A 20,503-nucleotide genomic window follows, 5' to 3' on the forward strand; every position below is an offset into this window, starting at 1 on the left:
TAAATTTCGCTGGTTCCAAAATACCAATGACGAAAGAAAATATTTTATATTTTCTTTTCGTTCTACTTCAACCCTTCAAAGAGTAAAAGAAGTCTACTATTCCTTTAAAATACAATAGAACGACGCTCTATATAAGGTAGAAGACCTTTTACTCTTTTATTCTGTGTCTTTAGCAGACACCGAAATAATAAGCCTATTATCACGTTTCCCCATCTGGATGCCCCGCTCCGAACTGAATATAACAAAACTACATTACCCATACGTCAACAAACAAAACTGCGCATGCTCGGAAAGAATGACGTCACATACTCCACCTCGTGTACAACCAAATTTAGTTGTACGTAGGCCCGCCTATTACAATTGTTCATTGGATTTAATAATAAAATGACATCACTATTTAGAACTATGATAGGCTGTAGGATTGTCATTCACATGATGTTGAGAAGAGTGGGATGAGCATGTTAGGTTACGCGGTGAAGGGGCGGGAGTTGATGTGATTGTAGGCGAGGAAAAAGATGGCGGCGGCGGCATTAGTGGAGTTCCAACGCGCTCAGTCCTTAGTCAGTACCGACCGGAACGCTTCTATAGATATTCTGCATAGTATCGGTAAGTGATAACGGAGGCGGCCATAGTCAACGGAGGGATGCGGGCAGATACGTCGTGAGGTGAGGCGGGAGGCGCCGGCCCCTGCGGCTAACGCTGCTGACTCACTGTGAGTTCAGGCTGGGCCTAGTTGGCATTTACCGTCCTTCTGTCACTGCTTGAGTACCGGGGCTGACAGGTACACCGACCCTGACATAGCAGCCGGGCTTCTTATAAAGTGCGGAGCGCCATGGGTGGAAGTGAGTATAAGAGCAGCAACAGCAGCCTGATGAATGGAAAGTCTGTTTGGGAGAGATTTGAAACTGCTCGGCAGCACGGAGTATGTTTTCCCACATGATTCTCCTGCTACTACTGTAATTAAAAATACGTAAACATAGGTTGATGGGCAGCTGGCAGAGAGGATCATCTACAGTCAGAAATCGTACCTATATTCTCTTTAGACAAAGAGGAGGAAATCAAGTAATCAAGTACAGTGATCAGAAGCGGGGGAAGTAGTCGAAGAATATGGGAGACCAGTTGCTGAGAAACTTGATTGATAATGTACTGAGTCATAGTAAGGATGGACAGATGTGTCATCTCTAATCAGTCTGTGTGTCGAGTGAGAAAGTAACATTGAAAGGGATATGAAAAGATATTGTGAGGGTTCAAGTGTAACTCTTCAGTAATTAGTTACATTAGTAACTAATGTAAGCTAATATCCAGGCAGTAGAATTTCCTGATCTGTAACAAGTTAACATCTGAAAAGTGATAATTATGACTGAAGTGGAACCTTTATTATAAAATAATTCTAGGTCTAGGTTCCAATTTCCCCCAGGATCAATAAAGTATGACTATGACTACTATGACTATGTAATAATTATCTGCATTATTGCAAATGAAATAACATAAAGCAAATGCAGTTTGCATTTTTGGAGATGGGATCAACTATGTTGCAACAAATTAACAGATACAATGTAAAAGATCTCGCCAGAGATGAATTTAAACGCAAACAACAGGAATTCTGCAGATGCTGGAAATTCAAGCAACACACATAAAAGTTGCTGGTGAACGCAGCAGGCCAGGCAGCATCTCTAGGAAGAGGTGCAGTCGACGTTTCAGGCCGAGACCCTAGAGATGCTGCCTGACCTGCTGCGTTCACCAGCAACTTTTATGTGTGTCGCCAGAGATGAAGTACGTCAGTCATGAGAAGAGACTGTATAGGCTGGGTTTGTTTCCTTAGAGCAGAGGAGGCCAAAAGGGGAATAGGAGTGAAAGAAAGCACATTGTCTGTGGGAATGCAAAAAAGGAATTCGCTAGAACCTGTATTTGGTTTTCCGATCGATCAGAAATGTATCTTCTGAGTGAAGCACCTATACTGTAAATGCAGGAGAGAGAGGCCCATTGTCTGAGGGAGCATTTGAAAGAACGTGCAAAGTGAATGATTCAAGTTTGGCATTTCAGAATATGTTCTGTCTGTGAGTTTTGGATAGTTGATTTGTTGAGGAAGAATCTTATTTAAATTTATTTATTTTTGTGTGATATTATAGAGATTAGAATGGGACTTAGAATTTACTGACTGCAACTGTCCTATGGCACAATTAACTTAAACAGGAATTGAATTTGCCTTTACTCAGTGCATATGGAAATTAACAACAACAACTGACAGTTTTCTGCAGCATGCTATCCTCTCTTGATCACAGTAAGATGTTACAATTTTGATGTTTTGAAACTTCATTGTTTTAAATTTAATCATCTTTGAGAGATGCCCTTACAAAATCCTGTGGTGTAAATAGTGTAATGAACTGCGTTTTGTAAGTGAGGGATTCATAAATTATCGAGGTATCCTCCTTCATCATTTATGCCATCATGAGGCCCTTCATCGATCAGGATTGACCATGGATGTTGCATCCTAGATATCTACACAAGCCAGGGCAGTACAATATGGAGAGCAAGCTGTTGCCCATGTAGCCAGCTCTCTCTTGCCACACAGTTGATGAATCCAAACTAACGGCAGAGGCTGATACATTTGGCACCAATGGTGTCGCAGGAGTTGCTAGTCAATGTTGGACTTCATGTAGAACTGCCTTAGGGACTCCTGCTCCGATTTTTTTTTTCTTTCCTTGGGGTTTACTCCCCATGGTTTTATGCAGCTGCAAGGCAGTGGAAGTTTGAGATCAGAGTTTTCCTTCTCATAGATGAGCTGCCAGCCACAGCTGCTGAGCCCCATCTGCCTGAAGTGACTGGCACCAGTAACCTGCCGTAGTCACTTCTCCTGTCAGTAGAAAAAAACGGGTTCTGCTGGGTTTAGTAGCTAATTCACACATGTAGGCTAGGAGTTGGACTTGGTTGTCAGAGGCTATTTATGATATGTACCACACCAGCTTGGGTATTCAATGAGTGTGCAAAAGACAACAAACTGTGCAAGTTCAAAAGGAGAGGGAAAAAAAGCAATAAATATCAAGAGCATGAGATGAAGAGTCCTTGAAAGTGAGTCCATAGATTTTGAGAACATTTCAATGATGGGGCAAGTGCAGTTACGTGAAGTTATCCCCTTTGGTTCAAGAGCTTGATGGTTGAGGGGTAATAACTGTTCCTGAACCTGGTGGTGAGAGTCCCGAGGCGCTTGTACCTTCTTCCCAAAGGCAGCAGCAAGAAAAGAGCATGGCCTGAATGGTGGGGGTGCCTGATGATGAATTCTGCTTTCCTACAACATCACTCCATGTAGATGTGCTCAGTGGTGGGGAGGCTTTACCTGTGATGGACTGGGCCATATCCACTACTTTTCGTAGGAATTTCCATTCAAGGGCATCGGTGTTTCCATAACAGGTTGTGATGCAGCGAGTCAATATACTTCACACATCTAAAGAAGTTTGTCAAAGTTTTAGATGTCATGCCAAATCTGCACAAACTTCTAAGGAAGTAGAGGCGCTGCCAAGCTTTCTTCGTCATTGCATTTGTGTGCTCAGCTGAGGATCCAAAATCAATTAGGTGAATGAATCTCTGATACAAGTTAAATATTTCAGTTTCTCATGTTTGGATATTTGACAACCAATTTGTTCTACTTTTTTTTATATCAAAGATACATTTAGTGTCAGGCAATCCGCAATCGCCTCTGATCTGGGCCGACGTTTACGTGCCAGGTGGCACCTAATTAATTAGCTTGCTTATTTCGGCTTTTTTCTTAAAGACGTGCTGGATGCCTCCCGGCTACCGCTGCATTCTCTGCGAATCGGTATCTGTCCGCGGCCTGGGGGTTGGGACCACTGGGGTGGTGGGACACGGGGGTGTCATCTCATCATCGATCAGGGCAGGCAGGTCATCTCCTTCTGTGTCTGCCTGCCTCGATGGCGAAGGTCGAGGTTCGTCATCTGCTGTGGCTGATGTGGAAGGCTTGAAAAATGACAGTATGCTTGACTGCTTAGCCTCACGCATTTTTCTATCATACAGTTCTCTGTAAGCACTCAAACCATCTTGCAAATATGCCCTAAACCGACATACTGTTTCAAAATTAAGGTCGTACTTTATCATTGCAGCGAAAATCTCACGCAGTTGCTTCACGTTCAGTTCCTGGATGACTTCACTTTTGGTCCGTTCACTACTGCATTCGGTTTTGATTGTTATCCTTTCCTCTTTCAATTGCATCAGCTCTTCATCTCAGTTCTTGGTCATGGGATGCCAAAACCTCTTCAACATCATCTTCGTCAACTTCCACAAGCAAAACTCACTTTGTCCTTACTTTGTTCACCACGATCGAAACGCTTAATTATGCCTAGTTTTACGCTAAGTGTAACACCCTTACGAGTTCTTTCAGGCTGTTCCGATACCTTAGAACTCATCTTGCTAACGGCTGCTCACGTGTTTAAGCAATGCCAGCTAGGATGCCGTTCCGAATCCGGGGGAGAGCGGCTGCACGGGGCGCGCGCTGTTTTTTATCATGCGCTGCTTTTTTCATAACAGTGAAAACACCTTCTGTTAGCGAAAACAGGTAACTAACGTAGGTCTTTCGTAAAGCAAACGTTCGAAAAGCGGGGGACAGCTGTAACATTCAGATCTGAAGTTCATGAAAGTGAGTTCACAACCACAAACCCAGTTGTCACTACAGCTGGTCCAGGAGCTTGTTAGTTGCAGGCCACTTCTTCAGTCAGCACAGAGATAAGTTCAGCAAGCAGTGAGCTGAACACTGCCCAGATCTCGCCTATAGCCCCAACATCCCAATCTTTTCTATCTGGTCCATCTCTTAGATCGGCCAAACCTTGACTTGTTCCTCACTCTCTGACCCGGGCCCTGTTGCCTTGATATACTCTCGGGCACAAATTATAACGTACAGTATAACTGTACTGGCACTTCATGTGTGACGAGTTCTGGGTGGCGGCAGGGTGAAGAGCCAATGAAATGGCATGTGCTATTTACCTTTTGTGATAGTAGGCAAATTGGAGTGGATTCAAGTCACTCCTCGGGCAGGAGTATATATGCTTCATCAACCTCAGAGCACTTCATCACAGTGGATATAAGGGCTTCTGGGCAATAGTCATTGAGGCAGGTTACCATGTTCTTCACCAGTACAATTGAAGTCTGCTTAATGCAGGTGTGACCCTCACTGCCGAATTGAGAATTTAAAGATTTCAGTAAACACTCCAGCCTGTTTATTAGAAGAGGTCTTCAGTGCACTGTCTGGGCCAGATGCTTTCCGTGAGATCACCCTCCTGAAGCATGTTCTCAAGTTGGCCTCAGAGACTGAAATCACAGGGTCATTGGGAGACTGTGGGAGTTCATGAAGATGTCTGCATGTTCTATTGGTCAAAACAAGCTTAAAAAGCATTGAGATAATCTGGGAGTGAAAACTTGTCATATTATGTCTCTTGGTTTTATTTTGTAGGAGATGATAGCATTTAAGCCTTTCCACCGCTACCAAACATTCTTCGGTTCGTTCAGGAATTGTTACTGATTTAGCCCAGCAAGTTGCGGATCTCTTGGTTCATCCAGGGCTTCTAGTTGGTTCAGACTCAATGATTTTGTCCGTGAGTGTCTTTATAAAGTCCATGACAACCATAGTGTACTCGTTGAGATCCTCTGAGTTCTTAAATGTGGCCCAGTCCCCTGACTCAAAGCAATCCCGTAGCCGCTTCTCTGTCTCTTGCAGCTACTTCTTTGTTGTTCTTATTGTTGGTGCCTTTACTCTCTGCTTGTATGTAGGTAAGAGGACAGCCAGATGATCAAATTTCCCAAATCCAATTTGGGGTGGAACAGTAATCATTCCTGAATATTGTGATCAATATTCAGTGAACAATGGTCAAATCTGTTGGAACCCTGGTGCTGCAGGTGATATGTTGATGAGAATTGGGCAGAGATTTCTTCAGACAAGCCTGTTTGAGGTTCTAGCAGCAGTTTGAAAGGCTGTTTCTTGTTTGCTAATTGCAGCACTTAATACATACTTTGGCGGTATGTAAACTGCAGTCAGGATCATGGAGAACTCTCAGTAAGTAGAAGGAATGGCACTTAATCATAAGACCCAGATTGGGAGAACAAAAGTGTGACAAGACCACTACATCCGAGCACCACAGAGTTTAGCATAAAACACCTCTTGCCATCACTGAATTTTCTGCAGTTCGATCCATCCGGTGGATCGAGAACCCCTCGGGCTGTAGCACCATGTTCAGCATGTCCAGGTGAGCCATGTCTCAAATAGAAAATGCAGCAATTCCTCATTTCCCTCCCATCAGCATTCTTGCCCTTGGGTTTTCCATCATGTTCTCCAGTGTATGTACATTTGATAACAAAATGCTGGGTAGAGAAGTTTTGCAACCCGATACCTCAGTCCAGCATGAAGTCCTCCCTCTGTTCTGGAAGTGATGAACTTTGCTTCTAGGTACTGTACCTGCATTCCTGAGACTCAATTTTGCCAAGTCCTTCAGGAGATTGTAAAATCATTAGTTTGTTCAGATGGTTGAAAAGTACATTTTTTAAAAGGAAATTATAGATTGGAGGTGTAGTAGACAGTGAGGAAGGTTTTCAGAGCCTGCAGAGGGACTTGGGCCGGCTGAAAAATGGCAGATGGAGTTTAATACTGACAAGTGTGAGGTATTGCACGTTGGAAGGACAAACCAAGGTAGAACATACAGAGTTAATGGTAAGGCACTGAGGAGTGCAGTGGAACAGAGGGATCTGGGAATACAGATACAAAATTCTCTAAAAGTGTTGTCACAGGTAGATAGGGTCGTAAAGAGAGCTTTTGGTACATTGGCCTTTATTAATCAAAGTATTGAGTATAAGAGCTGGAATGTTATGATGAGATTGTATAAGGCATTGGTGAGGCCGAATCTGGAATATTGTGTTCAGTTTTGGTCACCAAATTATATGAAGGATATAAATAAGGTTGAAAGAGTGCAGAGAAGGTTTACAAGGATGTTGCCGGGACTTGAGAAACTCAGTTACAGAGAAAGGTTGAATAGGTTAGGACTTTATTCCCTGGAGCGTAGAAGAATGAGGGGAGATTTGATAGAGGTATATAAAATTATGATGGGTATAGATAGAGTGAATGCAAGCAGGCTTTTTCCACTGAGGTAAGGGGAGAAAAAAACCAGAGGACATGGGTTAAGGGTGAGGGGGAAAAGTTTAAAGGGAACATTGGGGGGGGGGCTTCTTCACACAGAGAGTGGTGGGAGTATGGAATGAGCTGCCAGACGAGGTGGTAAATGCGGGTTCTTTTTTAACATTTAAGAATGAATTGGACAGATACATGGATGGGAGGTGTATGGACGGATGTGGTCCGTGTGCAGGTCAGTGGGACTAGGCAGAAAATGGTTCGACACAGCCAAGAAGGGCCAAAGGGCCTGTTTCTGTGCTGTAGTTTCTATGGTTCTATAGGCTGCAGATTGTAACAATAGTAGTTTGGAAGAAGTATACCTAAAGCTTTGTGAGCTGTCCGCAAAATATCACTGTCTATTGCCTTGTCTCTATTTTAAGGGTGACACCCTTATTTTCGAGAAACAAACAATTTCTAAAAACATGAATTAAAAGTCTGCTGGGGTATTAACAAAAACAAAATTTGCTAGTCTGATGCTGCCACAATCCTAGATTATTGGAATTTTACTTGTTGCAAAGAGCCACATAGAAACATAGAAAACCTACAGCACAATACAGGCCCTTCGATCCACAATGCTGTGCCGAACATGTACTTACTTTAGAAATTACCCATAGTCCTCTATTTTTCTAAGCTCTATGTACACGTTGAACCATTTGGATTACCAAATAGTTGAACAATGGGTTATTTGAATTTTATTGTATTTAATGTGTGCAAAGAAATTAATCTCTAGTTCCCTTTAAAATCTGTGCATAGGGAATGTGTATAGATTTGTTAACAACCAGAAAAAGACTCGTGCATGCTTGATGTTTCTTGTTAGCATGCCAATCTTATATCTTCACTTGGCTGTGGCCTGAGGCACTCACCTCAGCACTGAACTGGCTCCATGACTGTGGACTCACTTTCGGGGAGACTGCGTTTCATGTTGTGTGTGTTTCCTTTTGTTTGCGTGATTAGTTCTTTCTTTCGCACATTGGGTGTTTGATGGTCAATTTCACAATTGTGTGTGTATGTTTTGTGGCTGCCCGCAAGAAGACTAATCTCAAGGTTGTATCCATACTTTGATAATAAATGTACTATGTTAACTCCACATCATGAGCACTTAATTTCTGCAGTAACTTTATTAAATGCCTTTTGAAAATCTAAGTAGTATATCCACGAGTTTTTATTGTCTCAAGTAGATGTTACTTCAGAGGATGGTAATAAATTAAGTCAGACATGATTTCCCTTCCGTAAAACCATGTTAATTTCACCCGATTTCCTTGAATTTTTGAGTGCCACGCTCTTAACATCTTTTTCGTCCAGTGACAGGTGTTAAGCTGGCTGGCTTGTAGTTTGCTACTTTGTCTCCCTCCATTTTGGAATAGAGAAGATACATTTATTGTTTTCTAATTAAATGCAACCAATTCCCATTCTAAGTTTTTTGGGGAAATTAAAGCCAACGTATCAACAATCTTGCAGGTTATTTCTTTTATGACCCTAAAAATTCTGCTGCTAAGTCCCAACTTGCAACTCATCCCTTTAGTTCATCCTTTCTGTGTTGCTTTTCAGCCTTGCAGATGAATTTTTAAAGAATTTGTGGCTTTGGTACACCCTCTTAAAATTTTTTCTCCAAAGACCCTAGAAAATTTCTACACTTGGAGAGCATTCTGAGTGATGGCATCACTGTCTGGTGCGGAGGGGCTACTGCACAGAATTGGAAAAATCTGCGGGGGGTGGGGCTTGTAAACTCAGACAGTTCCAGTATCAGCACTAGCCTCTCCAGCATTGAGGTTGTGTTCAAAAGGCAAAGCCTCAAGAAGGCAACACCCATCATTAAGAACCCTCAGCATACACAATATGCCCTCTTCTCGTTTCTGCTATCAGGAAGGGGGTGCAAGAGCCTGAAGATATACATTCAACATTTGAGGAGCAACTTCTTTCTATCTACCATCAGATTTCTGAATGGTCCAGAAACACTTCTTCTCTTTTTGCACTATTTATTGTTTTTATAATTATTGTAACTTGTAATTTTTTTTAAGTATTGCTCTGTAATGCTGCTACAAAACAACAAATTTCATGACGTATGTCAGTGATAATAAAACTAATTCTGAAAGAGGCCTCTTTTACTCTTCTAAACCGGTCTCATAAAATTTCATCAATAATTACTTTTGCATTTCATTAGAGAGTGAAAATGAAGAACTGGAAGATAATCATTCTATTTTACTACACTCTTCCTGAAAGCACTGACTCCTACTTTCTGGGGGCTGGTAACACAGCTACACCTTAAGTAGAGATGTTCCTTGTAGAAGATTTAAGGAAGACAATCCTTGAATTTTCTATGGTGTAAACTTTTCATCTGTCTCCACCACCTTCCTGTATATCATTCCCTTTAAATCTTCTGATATCCTTAGTTATGATACCTTCAGTCAATTTCTCAAATGCAATTGGTGGTGGGCAGTAAAAGTTGTCATTGTGATTTGGATGTTCCTCCTGATTAAAAAGGCCAGTTTCCAAAAATAGTAATCAGAATTGGTTACATTCATACAAACCTTAACTAAAAGAAAAATTTCTCAAGTAATCTTACAAGTAGCAAAACAACAGATATCATTGGTTATGTCTGCTCAAGACAAGGCATCTTAAGTACCTGTCACAATTCCAGGATTTTCTACGGCCTGGTAATCTACTTTATTGGGGCACTACTTATTAGGGGCCAAACTGGACCCCATGGACTAAGCAGGCTGTCCGTTGTAATAACCCCGGTGTGCTCTCCCACATGGCCAATCCTCAGATTCTACCTTTACGTCTTTGTCTTTAGTCATCTTCCATGATTCACCTCCACACTCGATTTGGGTTATCCTAAGCTGTTTATCTAATAGATGCAATAAGAGTAATTTGTTATTGTTTAACCTTCATTTGTATGATCTAAGACATCGAGGTGTCTGTAAACTGCTTGTGCACTCTGCATTTCTTGTTTAAAGATATTTGTTAAACTCTTCCCTCTTCAGGACCTCCGAGTTCCTCATGATTCTCTATCAGTTTTTAACTCCTCCAAATATTTCATGGAACATGCACCTTGGGATATTTGATCCTTTTAGTGCAAATTATTATTCCTGATTAGCTGGATGTGGAGAACATATTTGTACTTAGCTGGAAGGGACATTGACAGATTGAGAGTCCAAAACCAGAAGCTATAAACCTAGGATGGAGAAAGTTGGGGGGGGGGGCTCATGAGGAACATCAGCAAGGAACTGTTGTGTCATATAGGCTTTTACTGAATTATAAATTCATTATAACCTTTTAGCTTTCTAATAAAATTATTTGATCTTAATACTTTCAGCTAAGCGACATCAAAAATAATCACGAGTCTATAGGCAGGAGCTGCATTATTATAGATCTTAAAATGTCATGGTATAAATCTAAATCTGGTAATATTAACCAATGTCTTTTTGATTAAAGTGAGCATGCTGTCCGTGTTGATTTGTTGAAATTAGATCAACAAATGCATCTTTTTGAAAGTGTAATTTCAGCTCAAAAGATTGTAAATGATTTTTCTGACCACCTGTCAGTATATTAAAGTTTACAATTCAGTTTTTTTTTGCCACTTATTAAATGTAGTTGTAAGCTCCAGTCACTAGATAGCACCATAGGGAAAATTGGTGAATATGATTCAGGTTATTCTGCACAGTCTACATTTGTTACTAAAATCAGTTAGTTCCTGGAGAATTATTCGCTGTTTGGTTCAATCAGAATGTTGATTTTTTTTTTGATTCTCTACAGTATTATCAGAAGCTCAAGCTTACTTTGATTGAAATGCTATCTTTGGGAAGGTAATTCAGAAGAATTACAGCCAATGCCTCTGCAAATAAATGTATAGCATGATACTGCCAAACCTTTCTTGTGAAGACAAAGTGCATTTGCAGAACAGAATTCAGTATTTAATTGGCACTGTGTCTTATCTGGTAATTGCAAAAGGTTCACAATTTTTTTCTTGCAACTGTAGCTAATTGCAAAAATGTATCTGTAAACACCAAGTGCACAAGTAAACACTCCCATCCAATGTGCACTACAGTCGACATACAATCAATGAGCTGTGCCACCCAGCAACCCCTGCTTTAACCGTAACTAATCACTGGATAGTGTACAATAATCAATTAATCAACTAACCTGCATGTCTTTGGACTGTGGGATGAAACTGGAGCATCTGAATGAAACCCACCAAATCAAGTAGTCTTTGCATACAGTCCTTACAATTTTCAAGCTAAATAACAGGAAACAGTCTTCTATAAGTTTTTAGTCCTTCTGAAAGTGTGTGTAAATGAAGATAAATATGCTATTGTCCTGCTTAACAACATCTTCATAATTTAGCTTTGTTCAGTGAAGCTGTAAAGGCATGTCGGTCGGTAAAGTGAAAAGCAAAACTTGCAGTCCCTGGAAATGTGAAATAAAAGCAATTCTCAAACTCCATGCATCCTGAACTGAGAAACAGTTAATGTTTCACCATTCTAATGAAGTATTATTGACCTGAAATTGACCTGAAATAGTAACTACTATTCTCTCCATAGACGCTCCCTAACTTCTCTGGTATTTTCAGCTCTTTGTTTTTATATCAGTTAAGTGATTTGAGCAAGAAACTAGCTCAAATAGAGAACATGCAGAACTGTGGAAATGATCAACTTTGGTAGGAAGGATAGAAAAGTAGATTTCCTTTTTAAAAGAGATGAAATACTTGTAAATTTCAGGATTTGTATAATTGGAGGGACTATCTATAAAAATGACAGTTAATCAGTTATAGCTGCAAATTAGAAAGGCAATTTATATATTAGCCCTTATAACAAGGAGTTCAGAAATTAAGCAGGAAGGTCCCCATCCATATCAGTTACTGCTTTTGGGCTTAACTATGCAAAAGTACTGTTAGCTGGTTCTCTTTCATTCTACCTTCAATTTACAAAACTATTCAAAACACCACTGCCCCAACTTGCACTAAGCCTTTTTCTAACCCCTTAGACACATTGGGTTCCATTTAAACATTTGTCTTAAAAATTCTTATATCCTCATTTTCAGGTTTCTTCATGGCCTCACACTTCCCATTTCTGTAGTCTCCTGCAATCTCTGCCAGCGCCCCCTATTATATGCAGCAATGCATAGTTGCCAAGGGCCCAAGTGAGTTGCCAAAGTAGCTCATGCAGCGTTTCCATCTGGCCCGTGCTGGCTTTGCATGGTCCTATCTTTCGGCCACCCAGAGGTTGGCCTGGCAAAAGGATCAATTAGGAGATGGTGTGATTATTTTAAGGCTGCATAGCCTGACTAGACAGCTTCATGGGTTCGCAGTATTGGTCTGCTGATACTGGGTTGGGCTGGGCCAGCATGACATAGCTGGGAGGAAAGGTAAATAGGTTTTGAGGATCATTGAGGGAGCAGGAACACTTCAAGCTTGCTGATGAATAGACTTATTAGAGTATAAGTGACAAGAAAAGCATATAGAAAAGTGTTGTAGCGTGACTCAAATCACCGGAGAGACAGAGTTACTGGTAGATACAAAGCAGCTTCTTTAGTCGACAAAACAAGGTTCAGCAGGCATCTTACGGACGGAGGCGCTTTCGGTGGAAAGGTCTGCTGGACCTGTGATGGGGCTTGATATTTATTTGCTAAACACAAAGGACAATTAGACAATGCTTTCTTTTGAAGCTTTCACACCTTTTGATTAAATCCGTTCCACCGGCACCAGCAGCATTCGGGCTGGTATTCAGGAATCCATTGTTCCAAACTGAATCCACAATACATTTATTTGGTACTTTATGTGCTTAACACAAAGGACAATCCCTATTTACAAAGTATAGATAAGACTGTCTTGGAAACTACCCCAAGGCACCAGCAACATATTCAGGTATTCACAGCTTTTAGGAACAGCATTGTTACAAACGAACTGGGTTCACAGTTTTTAGGATTTATGAACTCAATCCACAATACTTTGTCAAAAAACAGAAGACTGGTGGCCAGAGTCATTTAAGTGTAAATGAATCATGTACCCAAAAACTCACTCTAACAAAAAGCGTATAGAAATATACAAAATACTAAGTCTAAAATAATGTGTGAGTGAGAAGTGAGGCCCTCTGTTGGTCAGAGTTGACCATAGATATTGCATCCTGGCTATCTAAATATGCAAGTCAGGGCAGTATGATATGGAGAGCAAGTTGTTGCCCACGTAGTAGGCTCCCCACCACCATGCTGCTGATGAATCCAAAGGAACAGCAGCGACTGTTGCAGTTTGGCCTCAGCATTGTCACAAGAGATGCCAGTCGGTGTTGAACTCAATATAGGTCTGCCTTATGGACTCCAGGTCCAGATTTTAACCTTTGGACCTGCTCCCAAAGCCTTCCCTATTACTGGGTATAGCCACAAGGCAGCAGAGGCTTGAGATCAAAGTTTTCCTTCTTCCAAAAGAGCTGCCAATGCGGCTGCTGAGCCCAAACTGGTATTAAGGTGCCTTTGCCCCTCTATCAGTAGAAATATTTTCATTGGGCTTCGTAGCTAAGTCACATTTGAAGGTCAGCAGCTAGACTTGGTTATCAGAGGCTTATGGAGACACATACTATTGGGAGCATTCAATAGGTAGTGGGAGCTTATCCCCATACTCCCACCCTGGCTAAAACAACCTTAAGGAATCAATTTCTGTTAGATGTTTAACAATTGAAAAGTTGTTCATTGAGTAAATTTGAGACTAGACCAGAAAACTGGCTTATTACTTTGTGCTCCTTTAAAATCTGATACTCAGCATAACGGAGCATAGTCGAAGGGAATATTATTGAGGTTTTTTTGTTCTATTGTTAACAAAATTATCAAAGAAACTTTTGGAAAATATATTCATCCTTTTAAGTAGTTGTGTCTAATGCAGAAAAATCTGCACCTATGGAAGTGATGAATACTCGTGCCAGTGCATTTTCCAATAGTATTAAACTTAATGTCTTTTTAAATTTGTCAGTGAAACGTGATATCCAGCAAGATGATGAAGAGGCTGTACGTGTTAAAGAGCAAAGCATTCTGGAACTTGGTGGGCTTCTTGCCAAGACAGGGCAGGCAGCAGGTAAATTTAGTAGTGATTGTATGTTATCCTGTTTTGATCTGAATATCAAGTTTCAACTTATTTCTGGCAGCCTTATTAAGTCAATAAGTCTGGGGTTTGATATTTTTTCCTGTAATAGCTGTATTTTTCTTCAGAGTGTGGTGAGTGACTTCAGCTTCCCTAATATAGACTTAGAGCAAGAGGTTTGGATGGGGCAGAATTTGTTAGGTGCATCCAGAGGGCTTCCTTAAATCAATATGTAGATATCCAACAAGAGGGGCGACCATATTGGACCTGGTGTTGGGTAATGAACCTGGCTAGATGACTGACCTTTCAGTTAGGAAACAGTGATCACAACTCCTTAAGTTTGAATATAAACATAGAACATAGAACACTACAGCACATTACAGGCCTTTCGGCCCACAATGTTGTACCAACCCTCAAATCCTGCCTCCCATATAAGCCCCCACCTTAAATTCCTCCATATACCTGTCTAGTAGACTCTTAAATTTCACTAGTGTATCTGCCTCCACCATTGACTCAGGCAGTGCATTCCACGCACCAACCACTCTGAGTAAAAAACCTTCCTCTAATATCCCCCTTGAACTTCCTGCCCCTTACCTTAAAGCCATGTTCTCTTGTATTGAGCAGTGGTGCCATGGGGAAGAGGGGCTGCCTATCCATTCTATCTATTCCTCTTATTATCTTGTACACCTCTATCATGTCTCCTCTCATCCTCCTTCTCTCCAAAGAGTAAAGCCCTAGCTCCCTTAATCTCTGATCATAATGCATACTCTCTAAACCAGGCAGCATCCTGGTAAATCTCCTATGTACCCTTTCCAATGCTTCCACATCCTTCCTTTAGTGAGGTGACCAGAACTGGACACAGTACTCCCAAGTGTGGCCTAACCAGAGTTTTATAGAGCTGCATCATTACATCGCGACTCTTAAACTCTATCCCTCAACTTATGAAAGCTAACACCCCATAAGCTTTCTTAACTACCCTATCCACCTGTGAGGCAACTTTCAGGGATCTGTGGACATGTACCCCGAGATCCCTCTGCTCCTCCACACTACCAAGTATCCTGCCATTTACTTTGTACTCTGCCTTGGAGTTTGTCCTTCCAAAGTGTACCACCTCACACTTCTCCGGGTTGAACTCCATCTGCCACTTCTCAGCCCACTGCTGCATCCTATCAATGTCTCTCTGCAATCTTTGACAATCCTCTACACTATCTACAACACCACCAACCTTTGTGTCGTCTGCAAACTTGCCAACCCACCCTTCTACCCCCACATCCAGGTCGTTAATAAAAATCACGAAAAGTAGAGGTCCCAGAACAGATCCTTGTGGGACACCACTAGTCACAATCCTCCAATCTGAATGTATTCCCTCCACCACCACCCTCTGCCTTCTGCAGGCAAGCCAATTCTGAATCCACCTGGCCAAACTTCCCTGGATCCCATGCCTTCTAACTTTCTGAATAAGCCTACTGTGTGGAACTTATAAGGATAAATATGGACCTTGTGGAGTGTTAAATTACAGTAGGAGAAATTGCAAGCGTATTAGTTAGGAACTAGGTTGAGTACACATCTGACCTCCACATCCAATGCATTCTCTGCAATTTCCGCCATCATCAATGGGATCCTACCACCAAACACATTTTTACTTTCCCTCCAACTCTCCAGTTTCCACAGGGATCACTCTCTCTATGATTCCCTTCTCCATTCATCTCTCCCCACGCATCACCATCCTGGCATTTATCCCTAAAAGCAAGGGAAATGCTACACCTGCCCATTCATCTTCTACCTCACCTCCATTCAGGAACCCAAACAGTCCTTCCAGATGAGACAACACTTCACCAGCAAAACTGTTGGGGTTGTCTATTGTATTCGGTTCTCCTGATGTGGCCTCCTCGACATTGGTGAGACCTAATAACCCAAGCCATCTCCCACTATGCAAGCAAGTCCCCACAGGCTCTGCTCACTTTTTAAAATTGGCACATAAAGTCCACATGAAACTATCTCCAAGATCTAAAGGTTACTATCCAAACCAGTAAATTACCTACTTATTAATGACTTATTTGTTGAGCCCTGGAACTAGTTATGCATCAAGAAAACCAAAATTTTGCTTCATTCTTTCTCTTTGACACCAGTAATTAAAATTGTTATCAGTAGTTAATTGGGTGATCTAAGCTAAGGAAGTGCACAATCTTGGAAAAATGCACCTGCGAAAGTGATCACCAAGTTGTAATTACAGTGGGGATATGTGGGGGAGGGGTAAATTTATTCTGAATAAATCTGGGAGTTTTTGAAAGCTTAGTAACACTGTATAGCTAAAATGCCATTCTTACGGCCAAATTTATTCAGAAGTTTCATTTTGTACATATGTACTTCTGATTGTTTGAAATTTGTTTCCTCTCCAAAGAACTGGGGGGACTGCTGAAATATGTCAGACCATTCCTGAATTCAATCAGTAAAGCGAAGGCTGCTCGGTTGGTTCGGTCGCTGCTTGACATGTTTCTGGATATGGAGGCAGCAACTGGTCAGGAGGTAAGAGCTAAATAACCTGGGATATGGCTAACTAATACTAGCATAACTGATGTTTTGATCAACTTACTAAAGCACAATTTTGATTTGGTAAAATTGACTTCCCTAGGGTCATAATTAGTGCAGGATTAATTTGACCAAAAATTGTTGAATATTGGCATCTCATACATAAGCCCTAATTAATGAATCTTACTGTGTCATGGATTGCATAGATGGGAGTGAAGTTGGCAGCAGGAACCATCTGTCATTCCAGCTGGTAATAATCCCTCATCTAACATCAGTGAAACAGATCGTCACTTTCATTGCTGTTTATGGGACCTTGCTGTGAGCAAATTAGCTGCCAACCTTCCCAAAATTTGGATCTCAAGTGTCATGAGGTATCAAGTCCTGCAGAAGGTGTGTCTGCATATTAAATTTTGATATTGACAGATGTTCTTAATGCTTGGTCTTTATAAAGTACTGTCCCCATGTATCAGAGAATAATTAGAACTTCTTTGTAGTTGGTGATGTGGATTTCGCAGATTATCTGCCTGTCAGCAATTATTTAACTCACTTTACTTTGTACTTGCTTATCGTGGATTTTGCAGGTTGAATTGTGTCTAGAATGCATTGAATGGGCGAAATCTGAGAAAAGGACATTTCTACGCCAGGCTTTGGAGGTAGGAATTCCACATAATCATTGCTGTCTCTAAAGGAAATAAATTGAAAAACATCATTCTCTGTAACCTCCACCATCTGCAATGGGATCCTAACACTGAGCACATCTTCCCCCACCCTCCACTGTTCTCCGCTTTCTGTGGGGAGTGCTCTCTACATGATTCCCTTGTCCACTGATCTCCCTCCTGGTACTTAACCCTTCAAACTGGATAAGTACTACACCCAGCCCTACACCTCCTTCCTCTCCACCATTCAGGACCCAAACAGTCCTTCTGGGTGAGTTGATAATTCACCTGCGAGTCTGTAGGGGCCATCTACTATATCTGGCGGTCACAGTGCAGCCTCCTCTACATCAGTGAGATCTATCATACTAGACTGGAGGGTGGCTTTGTTGAGCACCTTCTGCCTGTCTGTCCCAAAAGGTGAGATTGCAAATCTACTTCCCATTCTGACATGTTGGTCCATGGCATGCTCTGCTGCCACGAGGAGGCCACACTCAGGTTGGAGGAGCAGCACATGCCATCTGGGTAGTCTCCAACCCAACGGCATAAACAGTGGTTTCTCAAACTTCCAGTAATTTCTGCACCTTCCCCCTTCTTTTTCCATTCCCCATTCTGGTTTCCCTCTCACCCCTTTCTCTTCTCCTCACCTGCTCGTCACCTCCATCTGGTGCCTCTCCTCCTTCCCTTTCTTCCATGGTCCTCTCCTGTCAGATCACTGCCCTCCCTTCATGTCTTCCACTTCCCAGCTTCTTACTTTATCCCTCCTCCCCCACCCACCAACCTTCCACCTCGCCTGGTCTCACTTATCACCTTCTGGTTTGTACTCCTTCCCCTCTCCCCACCTTTCTATACTGGTTTCTCACCCCCACGCACCCCTTTCCAGTGTTTGCCAGGTGCTCTGTTGAATAAGCAGGATAGAACTTGATTAGCTATTCTCAAGGAATGGACTCTGTGTTCCTTAATGATGAATAATACTGTATAGCCTACAAACATCTCTAAATTGATCTTGAAGCCAATTTGAGGCTGTATTGGATGCATTATGAAGTATATTCTACCTTTTGTAATTGTTTTCTTTTCAAAAAGTTACTGAGGAATGTCACTGATGGTAATACAGATTCATCAATTTCTTTCTCATTGTCTTAAGTGTGTAACAGTGTATTGGAAAGCTGGGATGAAATGAAAACTGACTAGAATATAATTGCTATTTGATATTTGAAATGGACGTAGCTTTCAATGAAATGGCTCAGTGAACCCATTTATCAGGCATTTAATGTTTTTGGCTAACTGCCTATATCACCTTCACACAGAATTTTGGTTTCCATTGTTGAGTTTCAGATTTTATCCAGAATGTGCTGTTAATCCTTTAAGGTCAAAGACATTAGAAAATTTCCAGAGCATACTTGCAAACCTGACCTGCATTTTGTTCATCTCTGTGTGCGATAATTCATTTTGCTATAATATCAAACTTGTACTTTGTTTTCTGGCCTGCTGTTGACTTGGCTCCAAGTGAAGCTGGCATAATAGCATTTGTCCATTGATAAATTTGGACAGCTGTAGTGGCGCATGTCAAATATTGTGATGATAGAGGCATTTTCATGCATTGAAACAGATAATCTGTTGATTGCACCATTACATAGTAGTTGAGTTGCGCAAAGTAGAGGATTATGGGTTAACTTATTGAAACACGAGGACAGTCAATCACATCATCCTTGCACTTCATTGCATAATACAGTAATGTTAAAATAGATTTAGACCATAAGACAAAGGAGCAGAAGTAGGCCATTCGGCCCATCGAGTCTGCTCCGCCATTTTATCATGAGCTGATCCATTTTATCCTATTTAGTCCCACTGCCCTGCCTTCTCACCATAACCTTTGATGCCCTGGCTACTTAGATACCTGTCAATCTCTGCCTTAAATACACCCAATGACTTGGCCTCCACTGCTGCCCGTGGCAACAAATTCCATAGATTCACCACCCTCTGACTAAAAAAATTTTTTCGCATTTCTGTTCTGAAAGGGCGCCCTTCAATCCTGAAGTCATGCCCTGTCGTACTAGACTCCCCCATCATGGGAAACAACTTTGCCACATCCACTCTGTCCATGCCTTAAAACATTCGAAATGTTTCTATGAGGTCTCCCCTCATTCTTCTAAACTCCAAGGAATACAGTCCAAGAGCGGACAAACGTTCCTCATATGTTAACCCTCTCATTCCCGGAATCATTCTAGTGAATCTTCTCTGTACCCTCTCCAACGTCAGCACATCCTTTCTTAAATAAGGAGACCAAAACTGCCCAGATTTAGTGGGAAAGTAGTTGAAATCTTCCCAGTATTATGTCTTATGCTGCATGGTTCAACTCCATTAGAATCCTTGAATGAATTTTTAAGTTCTTGTTAAACCTGTATTTTAATTACTTTGTGTTTGTTCCGTTGATTGTATGTTGACTTGTGCACTTGGTGATTATAGATGTTTTTGCAGTTAGCTATAGTTGCATGAAAAAGTTTGTGATCTCTTTGCAATCACCTGGTTTTCTGCATTAATCACTCATAAAATGGGGTCTGATCTTCAGCTAAGTCACAATAATAGACAAAGAATAGAAAAAGTTTGTGAACCCTTGTATTTAATAACTGGTAGAACCTCCTTTAACACAGTGGTCCCCAAAGCATGTGCTACTGGGCCGCAAGGAAACGATATGACTTGGCGATAGGAGTCAGCTGGACCTTTCCTCATTCCCAGTCATGGCCACTGTTGAGCAATTACGCATGCGAGGTCATTACCCGCGCGTCATCCATGTCAGCGCGGGGAGGAGATCAACTCCTCGAGCTTGCAAATGACAGCAGGCTGAAAAGTATGTTTGACTTAACATCTCTGTCGGCATCCTGGATCAAAGTCAAGGCTAAATATCCTGAGATAGCCACGAAAGCACTGAAAACGTTGCTTCCATTTCCAACATTTTTCTGCGAAGTGGAGATTTCTGCAATGAATGCAAGGAAAACTAAATTGCAGAATAGACTGGACATAAGGAACCCCCTTCGAGTATTGCTGTCTCCCGTCACCCCTCGATGGCACCGTCTTGTTGCAGGGAAACAA

At 41.5% G+C, this 20,503-nt stretch overlaps 1 protein-coding gene across 1 annotated transcript in view; it reads left to right on the forward strand.

Moving 5' to 3' along the window:
- Positions 1-463: 463 nt before the first annotated feature.
- The window catches only part of LOC140191383 (26S proteasome non-ATPase regulatory subunit 11), a 53,718-nt gene continuing 33,678 nt past the window's right edge, over positions 464-20,503 (forward strand). The window contains exons 1-4 of the mRNA XM_072248759.1: positions 464-606; positions 14,124-14,225; positions 16,633-16,757; positions 17,342-17,413. Of these exons, the coding sequence (XP_072104860.1) occupies positions 516-606; positions 14,124-14,225; positions 16,633-16,757; positions 17,342-17,413 (390 nt within the window). The 5' untranslated portion in view covers positions 464-515. The remainder of the gene's footprint in view (positions 607-14,123; positions 14,226-16,632; positions 16,758-17,341; positions 17,414-20,503) is intronic.

The sequence above is a fragment of the Mobula birostris genome, chromosome X (assembly GCF_030028105.1).
Source record: "Mobula birostris isolate sMobBir1 chromosome X, sMobBir1.hap1, whole genome shotgun sequence".
NCBI classification, from domain to species: Eukaryota; Metazoa; Chordata; class Chondrichthyes; order Myliobatiformes; family Myliobatidae; genus Mobula; species Mobula birostris.